This window comes from Anoplolepis gracilipes, chromosome 4 (genome assembly GCF_047496725.1).
Source record: "Anoplolepis gracilipes chromosome 4, ASM4749672v1, whole genome shotgun sequence".
NCBI classification, from domain to species: Eukaryota; Metazoa; Arthropoda; class Insecta; order Hymenoptera; family Formicidae; genus Anoplolepis; species Anoplolepis gracilipes.
This window is the reverse complement of record NC_132973.1, coordinates 13,046,759-13,063,373: the sequence shown is the minus strand read 5'-3', so window position 1 is coordinate 13,063,373 and position 16,615 is coordinate 13,046,759. Positions and strand designations below refer to the sequence as shown.

The 16,615-nt window shown below is 33.2% G+C and overlaps 1 protein-coding gene across 12 annotated transcripts in view; it reads right to left on the bottom strand.

Moving 5' to 3' along the window:
* Positions 1-16,615, bottom strand: part of LOC140664565 (cyclic nucleotide-gated channel alpha-3) — a 159,601-nt gene that overhangs the window by 70,735 nt on the left and 72,251 nt on the right. For 5 of the 12 annotated variants that reach the window (XM_072889753.1, XM_072889757.1, XM_072889756.1 and 2 more), the window contains exons 4-7: positions 3,618-3,886; positions 2,033-2,271; positions 1,195-1,409; positions 59-314 (exon numbers count right to left, since the gene is read on the bottom strand). In XM_072889753.1, coding sequence (XP_072745854.1) covers positions 59-314; positions 1,195-1,409; positions 2,033-2,271; positions 3,618-3,886 — 979 coding nt within the window. Of the gene's footprint in view, positions 1-58; positions 315-1,194; positions 1,410-2,032; positions 2,272-3,617; positions 3,887-13,062; positions 13,237-13,316; positions 13,540-13,897; positions 14,430-16,615 lie in introns of those variants that run through there. The other 7 variants (XM_072889762.1, XM_072889763.1, XM_072889764.1 and 4 more) reach the window with 7 other exon arrangements.

The following is a 16,615-nucleotide window of genomic DNA, read 5'->3' as shown; positions in this document are numbered from 1 at the left end:
TATCGTTTTATTTAACAAGCTAATCGTAAAAAAAAGATAGAGAAAGAGTGATAATTACCGGTAAATTTTTACGAGTCTAAAACTTCGCAGCATACTGTTAAATCCTATAGATAAGTATAAAAAGTCGAGGGGCAGCAGGCACAGGATGTCTATGTAAAACGTGGTGCTGTTCGTGTAATGGTTTCTCAATTTCGTGGCGTCGGTTTGCAGCACACCGTCTTCCAAGTATCCCGTTCGAATGTGAAATATTATGTCGAGCACGTATAAAAAATCCGAGAAGTAGTCCAGGCAGAACCACACCCAACGAGTCTCTCCTACATTCGTAAGCAAAAGAAAAGAATGACCATTTTAATATAAAATAAACAACGTGTATGTATTAATATTTAATTAGAAATAGATTGATTTTTTCTTTTTAACTAAAAATATCTATTTCTTTTTTATTAAAAATGCCTATTTTTAAAATACCTAATAAAAATAATATTCATGTTTTTTCTCTGTTGTAAAAAGTGCATATATTTTTGAAACAAAATTTTTTATTTTCAATCGCTTATAATTAATTATCTGTCGAGAGCTATATTATTATTATCTATTGATTGCCGTTATTTTTCTCTTGCTTTTCATATTTGTGATTGGAAAAAGGCGCCTTCTGTAATATTCTGTATTTGCAAAATATTTTAACGCTGCCTTTATTTTCCGTTTAATTTGCGCATTTTATGCATTGTTTTATAAATTTTAACTGTAGCGCTTATTTTGACATTCAATTAAAGAAAACATTAAAATTGTGAACGTTTTAACAAAAATCTAATTCATTTGCTAAAATGCCTGAAAACTCTCGAATATTATTAAAAGCTATTCACTTAAAAGTGCTTTATATGAATAAATCAAAGCACGAATATTACAATATAATTCAATAATTTCGTACTTATAATGTTTCATTTTTTTATTCTTTATTAAAATACATTGAAATTCACAGAAAGAATAGAATGTAATAATCAATATAAAAATTAAATCTCTAAAGTACGTTTCGTTTTTACGTATTCAATCAATTTTGCAAAAAAATATACTAATGTCTGCCTTTTAAAATTTTGAAATTTTCCTCAATTTCTGTGGATCTTACAAAACGTGCCCTGATAAAATATATAAAATGCTCTCAAGAGCGTGGACATTGAATAAAGTATGAGTGCATGGACTAACCATTGATCTCCTGGAAGGCAAATCTATAGATGATCACCCAGAAGTTGTAAAGAAAGGCAAGGGAAACCACCATTGACCAATAGTAACAGAGACGTCCCGCAGGATCGAAGATGAAGGACCAATTCGGCGCCCCCGTGCGAAAACCCCTCGATCCAGACGGCCCGGGAAAGCCTCTACTACCACGTTGTTGTTGCTGTTGCTGCGCCGTGTACCTTCTGAAACAACATTGATTCAGTAACTGATCGTGCACTGGTTAATCGCTTTTGTCTTTAAACGTGGCTGTTCATTTTTTCGTTTTTACTCGCAATGTACGCAAAAATTCGCGTATCAATGTGAATAATTACGATATCGAATGCTCGCGGCAGCCGGAAAAAGCCCGTACAATTTCGTATATATCGGGATTTTGATTTCGCTAAATTAAAAAAACAGTTTCCATTATTTACAGAAAGATTTTCTCGCAATTTTGCATTGCTCTCGATAATTTCTATACTTCATTTCTAATTAAAGAAGCTCCTAGAGCTACAATTAAGCACTCTTTAACAAAACGCAGAAAACGCCATCCAATGGTATCAACTCCAAGAAGTCGTTTGAATATTTATGATCTTTTACTCTCTACGCAGATTTCTTCGTTATATTCATTTTCTTGAATTTTCATTGTGGAAATGGCTTCCCATAAAGAGGGAAATTAGCATCAAATTGAATTTTTCCACAAATATCCATTTTCTTTGATATCAAGATACGGAAAATAATTGAGGATATATAACGAAAATTGATATTCAACGATAATTGAAATATTCTCTATCGATCGTTTGTGATTGCTTGCCAATCAAGTACTTACGTTTCGGTGCCGTTACAGCTGGTGTTGCTGAGATGATTGACCGACGCCGGTGTGTGCAGGTGCGATTGGTCACGCGAAGGCGTGAGCGCAACTGTATACGGCAGCTTGAATCTGCCCCTCAGGTGGTCCCTTCTTCTCGGTTTGCGGCTCAAATCGAGCTCGCTTGCACCCCGGTTCACGTATCCTCCTTGAAGCGAGTCACGTGACGAACTGAAGTATCGCTGCGACACAGAATATACCTGCACCAATTAGGATGCACGAAGCATCACGACGTTATCTCATGGATACAGATGGTTCCCGCATAAAAATGCTGCATGCGATCTACGTAGATTTTTCTTTCCGTCTTTTATATGTACGCAAATATACAATATAAATACACTGTGTAAATATACAGCATAAATATATTGTAGAATAGAAATGTAAAAAAATATATCTCTTTATAATTTTGACAAAGATCATAACCATAAGTATATTTATCTTTTCATAATTATTTTCATTGAAAAATATTTTTCATTGGTTTTCGCGTGACCGAAAATGCTCAACAATACCGGTTGATTAACACATATATCCATTGCATTATTTTATTTAACCTTTGAACACACATACGAGCATATGGGTGTGTGTGTGTGTGTGTGTGTGTGTAATCGTTTTGGTTGTTTTTCATATTTCGCAGAAATTCTCGTAGCACATATTTTCCACACCGGTTTATTCATGCAACATCCGAGCCATCGAGATATGACTGCCATGCGGTTGTCACGCATACTGGACGGAGCGAATACTGCGAACGTTGTTATCCGCTCGCGAGATTGTTCTCGCAAATTTTTTTTTACGTCGAATAGTTCGTCGAATTAAGCGTGTCTGTCGCGGGAAACCCGGATACATGTATAACTCTTTTCGCAAAAATAGATACAATACAGTTATTTCTATTATAATCTCGACTAAAATATTAAACTGATAAAGCCTAAGTGAGAAAAAATTTTCCTCTATTTTCTCATTCTTCCACTGTCCTCTATTCTTTCTCGTTTCATGTATCTCGTTTTTTGTAGCGTTGAATATAACAACGTAAATTTGTTCGTGGTCTTCCAGAAATTCTTTTTAAAAAATGTGATTTTTAGTATATCTATATATGTATATGTATATAATATAAAACATTCATTAGATTCTAAAACTAAATTTTGAACAATATTTTAATACTTTCTTAAAATTGTATAATTAATAAATTTACTCAAGAAAAAAAAGTATAATAACTATTTAAAAACATGTTAAAAAGTTTAAACTCTGTATTCTTTTTTAACGGAAAAAGTTGAAATATAACAAGCGAGAAGGGTAAGGCATAGTGGAAGAAATATTTTTTTTTTTTTTTTTTTGCAAGATCTTTTTCAGCCAAATCCTTCAATTCTCTCAACGTAAATAAAGTTGCAAAATTATTTCTTTAAAAATTAGATTTGCAGAAAAAGATATTCCTAGACCAATATCGAGCGTTCAATGCGCGCGCACAAAGCGTCCTCACCAAGATATTTTCTCTCGGCGAATGTGGCAGCAAAAGGAATATTTCATGCACGTGAGATCGCGGGCGCTAACCAACCTGCTGCTGCTGCTGGTGGTAGTAGTGGTGGGTGGGTGTGTGTCGGCCCATGAATTTACCGCTGACGAGGTCCAAGAGGCTCTGCCTCGAGGGTAAAACTCCCCTGGACATGTTCTCCGTGCTCTTGGTGTCATCCTCCTTCTCTCTGCCTCCACCTCCGGCTCGGCCGTCGCCGGTCCTTCCGCCCTTAACGTACTTTTCGCCCCCGCAGCTCAAGGCGGACACGGAGCCGACGCTCAGACGATGTCTCACACCGCCACTGATAACGCCTGCAACATCAACGGAAGAAATTATGTATAAATGTACAATTCTTTTTCAACTCAATCTATGAGAGAAGATTTGTCAGTCTAACACTTTTTATTCTTTTTTTTAATATGCCACTTTACGATTTCATGCAATACTTGACATTTGCATCTATTCATTTGCTTTAGGTTTATAATCAAATTCATGAAAACAAATATTTTCAATTCTTACTGCGTACTGAATCATTTTTATCTGTGATTGTTCTAATAATTAAACTCTCGAAAACTAATGGTCGTAAAAGAATATGTTTAAGCAATTTTTTTTAAATTTATTGTTTTAATCTTTATTTAGAAGGATCAAAAAAGGTAGATAAATTTTTTTCAGATCTTTTTAAAAACTTTTACATATTAATAAACGCGTCAAAAATACGCTGACCTACCTATACGATTAAACGGTACCAAAAATAACAGTATAGAGTAAAATTAAATGATTCGCGTTAATTGATGAGATTAATTTCTTTGTAGTAATTTTTCAGCAACTTAAAAATTTATAATGTAAAGATATACTATTACTTATTATTACGATTATCTTACTTTAATAATGATACTGTATAATTACTCTATACATAATTATAGAGATATATAGACATATACTAGATATATAATACTCTTATATATTTGCAATAATGTCATAAATATTTACAGTAAAGTGATATTTCTGCTCGAAAAAAATAGTAATAAACATTCATGCGTCGGTACCACCTGTGGATGATGACGTTTACAGTGCGAGAAAGATTTCGCCGTGGTCGAGTAGAATTTTCTGTCTAATGAGGTGCAGATAACGTACGATATTCATGAGAGGCAAATAGAGATGTGTGCGTGCAAAATATAAGAATAAAAAGCTTCTTTTCAAAAGCTCCTTTTCTTTAGATTCAATGTTAGTAAAAAATATAATAGAATTCCATGGAGAGATTCTAGTTTTTATTAAAAAAAAAAACCCCTGTTCTTAAGTCTCATAATGCGATCCTTTCCTTTATCGTCTTCATATTATTCTCTATCAAATGCGTAATGTATAAACATATTATGTAAAGAATAACGTCGATTCGATGTATAAATTCAAGCTTAATATTGCGAATGTTATCAAAAAATACGAGAAGAAATAAGAAAGTTTCGCGAGGAGATAAGACACCCTGGGCATCATCTTCGCGCGCTATAACACCTGCAATGTCAAAGGGACTATAATAGGACGAGTCTTGCTTTCTTGCAGCGCGAGATTACGACTCATCCACTTTTGCTAGATAGTAACGAAGCGTGACATGATAAGGGGCGCAAAATCCGAGCAGAGTAAGCTCGCGTTTCACTCCTGTCATCTTGCGAATCTGTTTAACGGGAATAAATCCTGGCGAGAAAAGTTATCGCAAATCCACAGACAATTTTCTTTCTACATAAAATTTAAACTGCGATTTGTTTTTTAGCCAACACGATTTCTTCGTTCAATTTTCACTCGTGTGTTCGCATGATTATATATCTACACACATGAAGAATGTTAAGGCTGCTCAAACGCCATTAACGATATCTATGCGCTGTGTGATTACAAAAAAATTAATTTCGTCAATCAACACGAGATATAAAAGTCTCCGTTTTTATGGTTATAGTTTTAAATAATGGCATTATAATTATAAAGATTAGCACAATGAAGATTTATAAACAGGTAATCACAAAGAAGCTCCGTCTCAGGAGGGGGGAAAAGATGAAAAGAAAAATAAGAATAATTAAATAAATAATTAAAGAAAAATAAAGATGAATAAAAATACATAACCCTTTGTACAAAAGTAACAAAGTGTTACTCTAGAAACACCATAATGAGATTCCTGCTTTTCGAGCTTGTTTTGCAAATAATCTTGTGCGCGCGTCCATTAAGATGCGGCGAAGAAAAACGATCGCAAGAAAATCTGCGCCAGCTTTCTCTTCATTACTCCCTTCTGTTATTTTCTCATTAATGCGATGTAAAATGACACTGTGTAAAACAAACAGCGAGAGATTTCGTCAAACGCGCCGACGTCAAATTCACGAATTTACATTCAATAACACTTTTTAAGTACTCAGGAAAAGTTCGTTTGCTCAACTCTAATTAAGATGTAATTATTACTGTTTATGTTAATTAAATATTGTTATAGTAAATTGTAGCTAATTATAGCCAATTTTATTTGGCCAGCCGAATTCAAGACGCATCATCAAACATCACAAATGACATAAGGTATATTTTTGACGCTGTTTTTTTTTTAATAATATTATTATTTATCGAAACAATATTTTTCTAGCAATATACATATATATATATATATATATACATGCATGTGTGTGCATTTGTGTGTGTGATAGAGAGATAAATATGTAACAGACGATTCCAATTAAAGTTAAAAATGTCTCGTTAAGATCTCCCGTCTCAGAGAAAATACAGTAGGCATAAAAGTAATTGCTTTCTAACGCCCAAGAGAATTAAGAGAATAAGTTTTGAAGTAAAAGAGAAGTAAAGATAAGTTTCTAAGTACTTATTGTTAGTATAAAGACGTGTAGCATAAAACATTGGAAAGTTCTGCTAAATATTGATCATCTTCGACCTAGTTACGAAAGAAAAGCCGACTTCAACTTTATTAAGAAATGTGTCAAATTTAAATTATTGATCAAGTTTTTAATGGTAATATAATCTCTTAAAAAAAGTCTGTTATCAAATTGTAATTTAATATATACAAGAGTCATATTGAAAGTTCCAATTTTTCCAAAAAATAGATCATACATATATGTAAATCATCGCGGACTTTATGCAGCTTAAATTAATTGATCTAAAATCACTTTAGCCACTTATTTCGAATGAAATATATGGAATATTATATATATGTATATACTTCATTAGTATACACAAAACAAGTGACTGAAATAATTTTAGATCAACTGAGTCAAAAGATTCTGATGAATTATGCGCGGCACGTCTAGCGAACATTATAGCAAAGGATAAATTAATTCTGGTTGGAGGCGCGACAGGGTTTATTCGAGTTGCGGACACGTCGTGCGGTCAATCCTTTGGACCATTGTACTGTTCTCTCAAAGACCAGCGACACGTAAATATTGTATTCGGGTAAACATACTACATGGAATACACGGCAGTGCAATGCGGCCATGTCGACACAATGGGAGAGAGAGAGAGAGAGAGAGTACGACTCTCCAAATCGAATTTACATTCTTCGCGCTGAGCACGTTCTTTATGTCCAATTTTATCGACTTGGCCTGTTTGGCGTACTTCTCGGTTGATCCTTTCTGACGGCAATTTGCGCAGCGATGTGCGCGTTGCGCATTTTAAAACGTTAATCAAAAACAGAAGGGAAACGCTGAAATGTAACTCATAAAGCGTAATTTATGACCGTTATGTGCGCAAGCTCTTTCAGCTCTTTTTTCCGACTTTCGAAGCAAGAGAAATCTTTTATGAATCTCTCCCGGCGATTTCGCGGCTGTGTCGTTTGGAATTCCAGAAAACGGAAGGAATCTCATACCGAAGAATGTTATGTTTAATCGTGATTTATTGCGCGATCGAAATTGCGCGATACAAAACAAAGCGAAAATTTTTACTTTGAGTACGGATTTCATTGGCGCAGTAAAAATGTTTTATGGCCTGCGTGCGTTATTGACGTCCCTCGTGTAAAAGGAAAAGGAAAACACGTTCTGGCGCATATAAAATCCCCGTCGTCATACTACAATGCTATATTATATGAATATACATACACGTACGATACATACAGATACGAATGTATCTTAATATGCATGAAGACTTTCACAGGATATTACTGACAGCGATTTCCCCGAAAATTCGAAATTTTTATGTCGCGCCGTATAATTTCCGGAACTCCCTGTCTCACGAACGAATGACTTTTCTCTGCGCGAAAGATATATATTCGCATTCAAACTTTTTCGAACGAAAATATGGCGATTTCAATATCCGTCTTCTGCCGGCAACTCTTCGTCGGCTGTGCCATTCTGCCGCTCGCAGAAGAAAAGTAAGTTTAATGGTGACGCCACTAAACTAGTAAACGGAAATCCTCGAGATGAGAAAATTGAGAGAACGCAGAGTCGACAAAGAATGAGATAACAAAATTAACGCCTTTTGTTGTAATTATCTGGCAAGAATAGCAATGATTTAAACGAAATGAAACTCTGATATAAGCGTAAGTCATACAAAAATATCATATATAAAATCACGATAAATATTCTTCCATTTTTATAAAAATATTTTATTTTTATCAAAAAAAAATAAAAATAAAAATATTTCATTTTAGATATAATTATATATGCATAATGATATATATTTGATTATGAAATATTCAAAAAGAGATAAATAAATAGTTCCTGTTATCTATATGTTTGATTATTTTGTCATTTATAGTTTATGTTCAATTATATTCATGTTTAATTATAAAGAGATTTGCACGATGTGATGGATTTCTCGAAAATGTCTCTTCAAAAATATTATCACTAAATACTGATCGAATCGGTGACCTGGAAATGTAAACCCGTGAAGCGGATAAGGCCTAATAGTGTACGTTGTGGTTGAGACAATTTCGAATACAGCACGATCACTGAGGCGTATCATCATAGAGACTGTATCGATCATGATGCTCATTCTAGAGGAAAACGAGAAATTGTCACGAAATTATGTATCGCGACATGAAAGATACAAATGTGTTGCAAATCCAAAGACGATACGTATTCACTTCCGAATGCGCTTATAACGACCAATAGTAAATCATTTTCGTCAGACAATCATCGATAATTTTATCGTTTACTATCGATGAAAACTATGACGATGTTCGAAGAAAACCATTGTTCTGAATAAAAAATAATTTCGAAAAATACTCTCCAATTCTTGCATTATTTGTCGTTTTTTTCTAAAAATCACGTCAACGTTAAACCTAGCAAACAACTTTTGCACCTCTGTTTTAGTTTCCAGAGAGAACAATAGAAATTGAGAAAATAAATAAAAAAAGAAGAGAAAACCAAAGGCTCTAGATGAAATTAAAACGGATGTCCGTTCTCGATGGACGAAGAACGTGGCAGAAATTTCATCCCTGCGTGTTTTTGACATTGTGTGACAAGTACAAATGGAACTCGAAAAAAGGAAGGCAGCAGGTGGAACAACAACAATATCGCAGGTATTGCGTTCAGATTGTCGATAGGGAAAATTGGTTAAGCTTCTAGAATGGCTCTCTTTGAAAAAAAAATCGACTACTCGTACGTTTCAGCGTGCGAAAATATTCGGAAGGAAAGAAATGCCGAGACTGCGCGTAGAACTTCGATACTCAATACATGGATATGCCAAGATGAATTCGTATGCAACGAGTCAAGTGGAAAGAGAGCTGCACGTTTGCATCGTTTCTATTTAGAGTACCTACCTACCGTTAGTAGTATATATAGAGTATATATCCGTCGGATCGCGTACACTTTAACGGCAAGAGTGCCGGGCGCATCAGTTTTACGCGTTATCGAGCGTGCAAACGCGAGGTGAATGGACGCGCACGCGAAAAAAATGGACAGAATAGCGAATCATTTCCGAGTGAATACTTTTCATCTGCTAAATAAAGTCGCAACGTGCAACGCAATCAGGATGTAAAAACATTAAAATCCTTTTTTTCTTTTCGTCAAAAAAAGAGAAACTGTACATGTAATGTTTATTTGTATTCTTATTACGAATTTTATATAGTTCTGTCTATTAAAATTTGATTGATTAAAAGTAAATTGTAATATACTAATATCTTTTACGTACATTGTACGTATATTACTTAATATTATAAAATTGATTAAAATAGCATTATTATGAAGCATTTAATCAAATTATTGCCTGAATATTTAGAAAAAATATTGAACTTGGTTGATTAAAATTTACTGATCCTCTTCTTTCGTACTTTGAATTCGAAGAAGAGTTTTTCTGCTAATTGCTTATAATAAAGTTCGTACACTGAAATAGTAGTAGATACCAACGCAAAATCAGACAATTAAGTAGTATAGCAAATGATAAATACTACGTAGATATAGAAGAATCAGTGATATAAATGTATGCAGTGTAATATACATATATGAAAATCTTACAAAAAAATTACGAAAAAGTAATTAAACTAAAAGCAATGCGTAAAAAAAATTTCTAAATATAAAACAATTTTTTTCACATTTTTTACTATTAATTTATATTGCAATAAACATTGAATTTTGAAATTTAAGAATATGAAGCTGAACCATATCTTTTATTTCAAAAACAAATAATGTAATGCCATGTAATTAAAGATAAAAATATTTTTATAGCATATTTTAAAAGCAGTGTTGAACGCCGAGAAACAATATGGAAATATCATAAAAAAAGTCAGAATCAATATCTAATAAAAAGACGAATTGTGAGTACAATTAGTACTTAATACCGTATCACAATTTTTCCTTAAAAAAATCATTTTACTCAACAAAATTTCATATCTTTAACAAAGATCATAAAATAAAATAAAAGCACTTATCATTGAAAATTGGAAAATTGATTTGACAAGATGCAATGAGATTTTTTTGTAAACAATTAATTAAAACATCTTTCGTGGTGTTTTTTTATGAAAGAAATAATATTTTGGCACTTTTTAGTTTTAATTTTTTCAGTAATTACGTCATAATTATATATAATGGAATTTATAATATTTATGGAATCATAATTATAATGTTTATGGAATTTAAAAGATATATAAACGTAAAATTTAAGAAAATTTTTCATATCTTATCTATTTACAAATATAATTTAAAATTTCTTTCATAATAACTATCTTTTAACTTAAACAATACAATAACAATACAATATCTCGTGATTTTTCTTATTATCAGCGTTATGGAACTTTTTTACGCAAGTTTTGACAATAAGAGACTCGTGTTACACAAGATTTCACTTATGTTCTTTAATTAGTTTAAAATGCAAACATGAAAATTTATAAATAATTAGATGCTAACATCAGTGATCAAATAAATTTTTAAGATGTTAAAGTGTACCTTACTTTAAAAATTCAAATAGAAACGCTACGTACATTATATATTCGTAACTTAAACTGCACTCAAGTCAATCAAAAACAAGTTAATCCCATATTGTATGAAATTACTAAATGCTATTTCATCATAATTGTTCACAATTGAATTGCAACGGACGCGGTCATTGTAATGACTTTTTTAGCATTTAGATAGAATGGTCACAGCGCGTCGCATTGCTTTTAATGCAATTATTTTTCCCTGCACAATTGTGATAAAGATTTCCGAAACTGTTTTTTATTCGGCAATAAATCTCTTTTTATATTCTTATTTACACACCTTATCCTCTTTTGGAATTATATATGTATCCACGAATCAATATGTACATATAATATGTGAGAAAGCAGCTATTTGCACCTTGTGCAGAATTGCAATACCGATATTAGTACACGTGATGTATCAGCAAATGACTAAAATACGATTGCGATTATCGGTAGTTTGTGTTTGGTATATTTAAATAATACCTGACACATTTATTTTTGCAATGGACGTGTATATATTTAAAATTTTTAAATTTTCTCTCGCAAAATTGACATATCCAAGTTTGCAACTTGTATAATTTTGCTCTATAATTTAGTTTTTATTGTCCTATAAAATTTCCATTTTTATCACGATTAACACAGTGGAAATGTCACTAATAAAAAATCAAAATATACAAGATTATTATTAAATGTTATTTCTGTTTTTTAAAGATTTTATCTAAATGCAGAACTTGGTCAAATAATAATCGAAGACGGCTTGTTAATTGAATGAAACATTAATATCGATTTAATGATATTCAACAAAAGTATTGTTAAATAAAATTTGCAATCTTTAATGATATCTATTAATGGCCATTAAATCGATATTAATGATATTATTTGTAAACAAGCATATTTGATCTCGATATAATATATAAATATAATGCAGTATAATACGATATTATATTTTGTTATATATTTGTTAACTTGCAATCTGCTCTCCCACGTTCGTTATTTACTCTAACTAGCGGAATATTTTCGTTATGGAATTTACTGCTTCCGATGCAATTAAATTAATCCCACGAAATAAATTTCATTCACGACAAATACCGTCAGAGCTGCTTGTCGAAATAAAACACGTTTACAATTTTTAAACTGATAATTTTGATTAGATAATGCAAATTTGTCTGAATTTACCGAGCGACAATACTCCTTACCTTCATTCGTAACTGTTAACGTCGTGTACTGCTCTTAATGATAACAGTTAACTGATCGTAGCTTAAAGTTAAATTACAAAAGACCTAGGTGTTCTAGGTGTACTCTACGGAACCTTACAGGACCTCAGTTCCATTCTGTTCCTCTTTGTTTGTTCTTCATCTGTCGCTTGTCAGTGAAACGATGGAGAGGAGAGCGCGTTTTAGTCACGAATTGAAACTTGGATAAGCTAATGTAAATTAACTCCGAACAGTAAAGTCTCTTCAAACAAACATCTTTTCTTTCGCGAGTGGAAAACATTTCCCTAGAGATTCGTTACTTTCGTCAAACACGTCATCCTTCTCGCCCCTGTTATTCGCGAAAATTAAAACGCGATCGATATAATCTACGCGATGACAGATGGCACGTTGCGGCGTTTTTCTTCTTTTCGAAATGACTTTGCCTATTAAAATTTGCTAATTAAATACGCGTCACAAACGACGACGGATTGAATATGACTGATAACGGCGATGCTTTCGACGGGACGTTCGACTCGCACAGAAATAATCAATGTCGTATCTCGCAGATTTTATAGCTCGTCTCACGTCACTCCATTTCCCGCGAACTCCCTTTTACGAAATTAAATTCCGGTCAGAGTAGGGTTAAGTTAGTTTAAGTTGGATTTTAGGCGCGATATAGACGACATGAAACTCAAACTGCATTGAATCACAATATTCGGTAAAAGATAGAAAATTTACAATATAAATAAATACATTTTTCAATATATATATATATATATATATATAATATTGAGTATATTAATGAATAATCGAATAAACGTGATAGGTATAAATCAAATCTATTACATAAGTTGTACGTCTGAATTTAAGAGATATAGAAACAAGGTATTTTAAAAATAAATGTAATTTAATGTACACAAATCTGATTACTCACCGATATATATGTAGATTCTCAACGTCGTTATTCCGTCGTACTCGTATTTCAATTATCGAAACGTAATGCGTAGTCGTAATAAGATACGATACATAATACATCAAGTTGATTGCTTCGTCTCCCCGCGAACAATTTCATCAATTTATTCAGATATTTAAACTACCGCTAAAAGATCTGTAACATTATATAGATATTTCGTCTATAGTAGGATATTGAATTTCGATATGTATGGAAATTTTAATACCAATACATACACACACGCGAATATGTATCATGACATGTGTGCAGCTCTTTTTCCCGCGCAATTCCTTCGTCCGTATCCATCAGTGACATTTATGCTACTGCGAGTGACGCTAGACACTGACCTTGCTGTACGGCTACGTACCATCTTTTTTATACTCGCGGTTCTGCGCAATGTCGAGCACGAGAGTAATTATTACAATATTTGTGTCTTTTGTCACATCGAGAACGCCGCGCCTGAACGAAATAAAATATCCGATAGTAATTATACCTAGTGATCCTTCGCGATTTCGAATTCGTGACTGCTCGTGTCCGCGTATCGACGTGAAATGGCACATTTCGCTACAAATGCTCCGAAATATTTGATTGACCAATCAGAATAGAGAAATCTCTGTCCCGTTTTCATCGATCAGCAAATTTCAAAGCATTTGCAACGTTAAATGAAGCTATACGTATATTGGAAAAAAATTTATTATATTATTCGAATAGATATATTATAGATTATTATTCGAAAGATTTATTATAACACGTTTATAATGTTTAGTTTTCTCTCTTTGTCCGAGTATTTCATCACGATATTCAGAGATATAAATACCGTTTAATATGACGACGTGTGCAGCTCTTTCTCTCCCGTGATCCTTTCGTCTGCATCCATCGGTGGCGTTCACGCTACTACAAGATAGTGATGCCAAACGCACTGACCTGATAACGCGACAACGCACTGCGAAGGAACAGATAATCTATTATCAGAGGTGTATCCAAACCGATTCGAAAATTCATTTCTGATACTCAAACAAGTCATTCGAATCGCTCATTCAATAAATCTCTCGATTCGAGAACATTTCTCTCGTGCGATTTATTCTTGACGTGACGGAGAAGACGCGAGAGATACGTCCGTCGCGCTCGACATTCCGAAGAGTAATGCGAGACTACTGTGTCACGCAAGGTCAGCGCGCGAGTCAAAACGGAGCAAGTACGCACCGCTATGCTTTTACAATATATATATAATCGCAGCGTTCTCGATGTGACAAAAGATACGCAAATATTGTATATGCATATATATTATACATCATTCTCGTGCTCGAAATATTATCGAAATATAAATGTCTTTTACGTAATAAAACGATGTAGTAAGTTAAGAGTGTGTCTTTGTCCGAGTATTTTCCCTATAAGCGCATAATATTATATAATATTTAAGATATATTAAAGGTATATTTTGAGAAGATATAATATTCTAAGAATATACCTTAAATATTATACAATATTATGCGCTTATAGGGTTATCACAATATTCAGAGATATAAATTACTGTTTAAGATAATACGCAACATTATAGACATTTCGTTTTCACTAAAATATTATATTTCAATATGTGAACAAAGATGACATATATTGTAAACAGCGTAGTTCGCGATGAGTACTAACTCTGTTTTGACTCGCGCGGTGACCTTGTGCGACACGCGACACAGCAGTCAGCAGTCTCGCATTACTCTTCGGAATGTCGAGCGCGACAGACGTATCTCTCGCGTCTTCTCCGTCACATCAAGAATAAATCGCACACACGAGAGAAATCCTCTCGACTCGAGAGATTTATTGAGTAAGCGATTCTAATGAATTGATTGAGTATCGGATATAAACTTTCGAATCGATTTAGATACATATCTCATAATAGGTTGCCTGTCCCTTCGCAGGACGTTCTCGCATTCGTGGCGTCACTGCCACGTCATTACACTACGTCACATCTTCGCGAGTGGCGTGAAGTTGAAACGACGTATTCAAATTTGCAGTGTCGGGCATCGTATCACTTGACTCTAAGGCAAATGGCGGAGGCTGTGTAAAGCAACGAACAGGTGGTTGTCGCGTTTCGCGTTATTTAATCACGACGAGTGTCGTCACAAGTGTCGGTAGTGCCGTAATAAGTGACGTGGGCGATATCGCCTTACGTTATTAATCCGCGAGATCTGCTCTTTGTGTCTTCGATGGACCCGCATGCACGTGAACGACCAAAAGCACGCTGCGTCCGGAGCGAACGAGAGGACAACGATGCGACGCATCGATCGGTGAGTAATGTTATTTATTACATATGTACGTGTATAAATTGTCGCAAGTGTAATCGTGCGCTTATTTCGTTCGTGACAACTCGGTGTTATTGTTGCGAGCCTGCTGTGACATGCGCCTAGTATTCCGTCGTCGTTGTCATTATTGAAGACGAATGAAGGCGCCAAGTGTATCTCGCTCGCATGCATCTCTGAAGATAGATCTGACTCTGGTTCAATATTCGCAGTCGCGAAATATGTTTCGTGCTTTCGAGCGACTTCTCAACTTGGACTCGAATGCATGCTCCGGAATTTTTGCTCGAGAATTTTTGCTTCGATTTTCACATATGTATATATATATAGGGTAATCATAAATTTACGCATATCTTTCATATATTATTGAAAGAGAGTTTTTGATTAAATTAAAAATCTTCCTTAAAATTAGCATTATTTTCTGTAACATATTTTTTATTTTATTTCTTTTTTTTATGGAAAATTTTAAAATTTATTTTTCATAAAGTTTTCTTTTTTAAATGCTTTAAATATTTCTTTTTTAAATGTTTTAAATATTAGTAATCAGTATTATATTTTAATTAAGAAAAATTACGAAATTACAATAAAAACAATATAAAATTATAAAAAACACGAGAGGAAAACGACGTAACACATCGATCGGTGAGTAATGTTATTATATGTATAAATGCTTGCATGTGTGATTATTTTATATATATATATATATATATAATTTTCAGAAAATGCCTTATAAAATTGTATTTTATTATACACTTAAATGTAAAATTAATGTAAAATATAAAAAATTGAAAAAGTAATTGATATAAAAAAATACTAATACAAAATTTTTTATTTTGTTTTCTATTTTATTTTATATCTTATTTTAGAAAAATATATTATCTTCTATAAATATATATATTTTGTTTTAATATTTTACTAACAAAGACACATTTGCGGATACGTCATTCTGAATATTTTATTGTCGCATTTGCGGGTTGCGAATTGAGAATTGCGCACTACTACAATGATCGCGAAATGCATATTTGATCGGTCGCCCGATGCATTTTACGGTGCATTCGAATGAATCTGACAAGAAAAATTTTAAAGTCGATTCTTGCATGGTTCTCAGAATATTTATGCAGTCACGATAGACCATAACATCGATCGCGTTTCTTATTTTGAATTCGTATTGATGCGTGAGGCGAAGCTAGATTTTTATTTATTTTTTGTATTTTTGTTATGATTTTTCAAGACATGTACTTGCA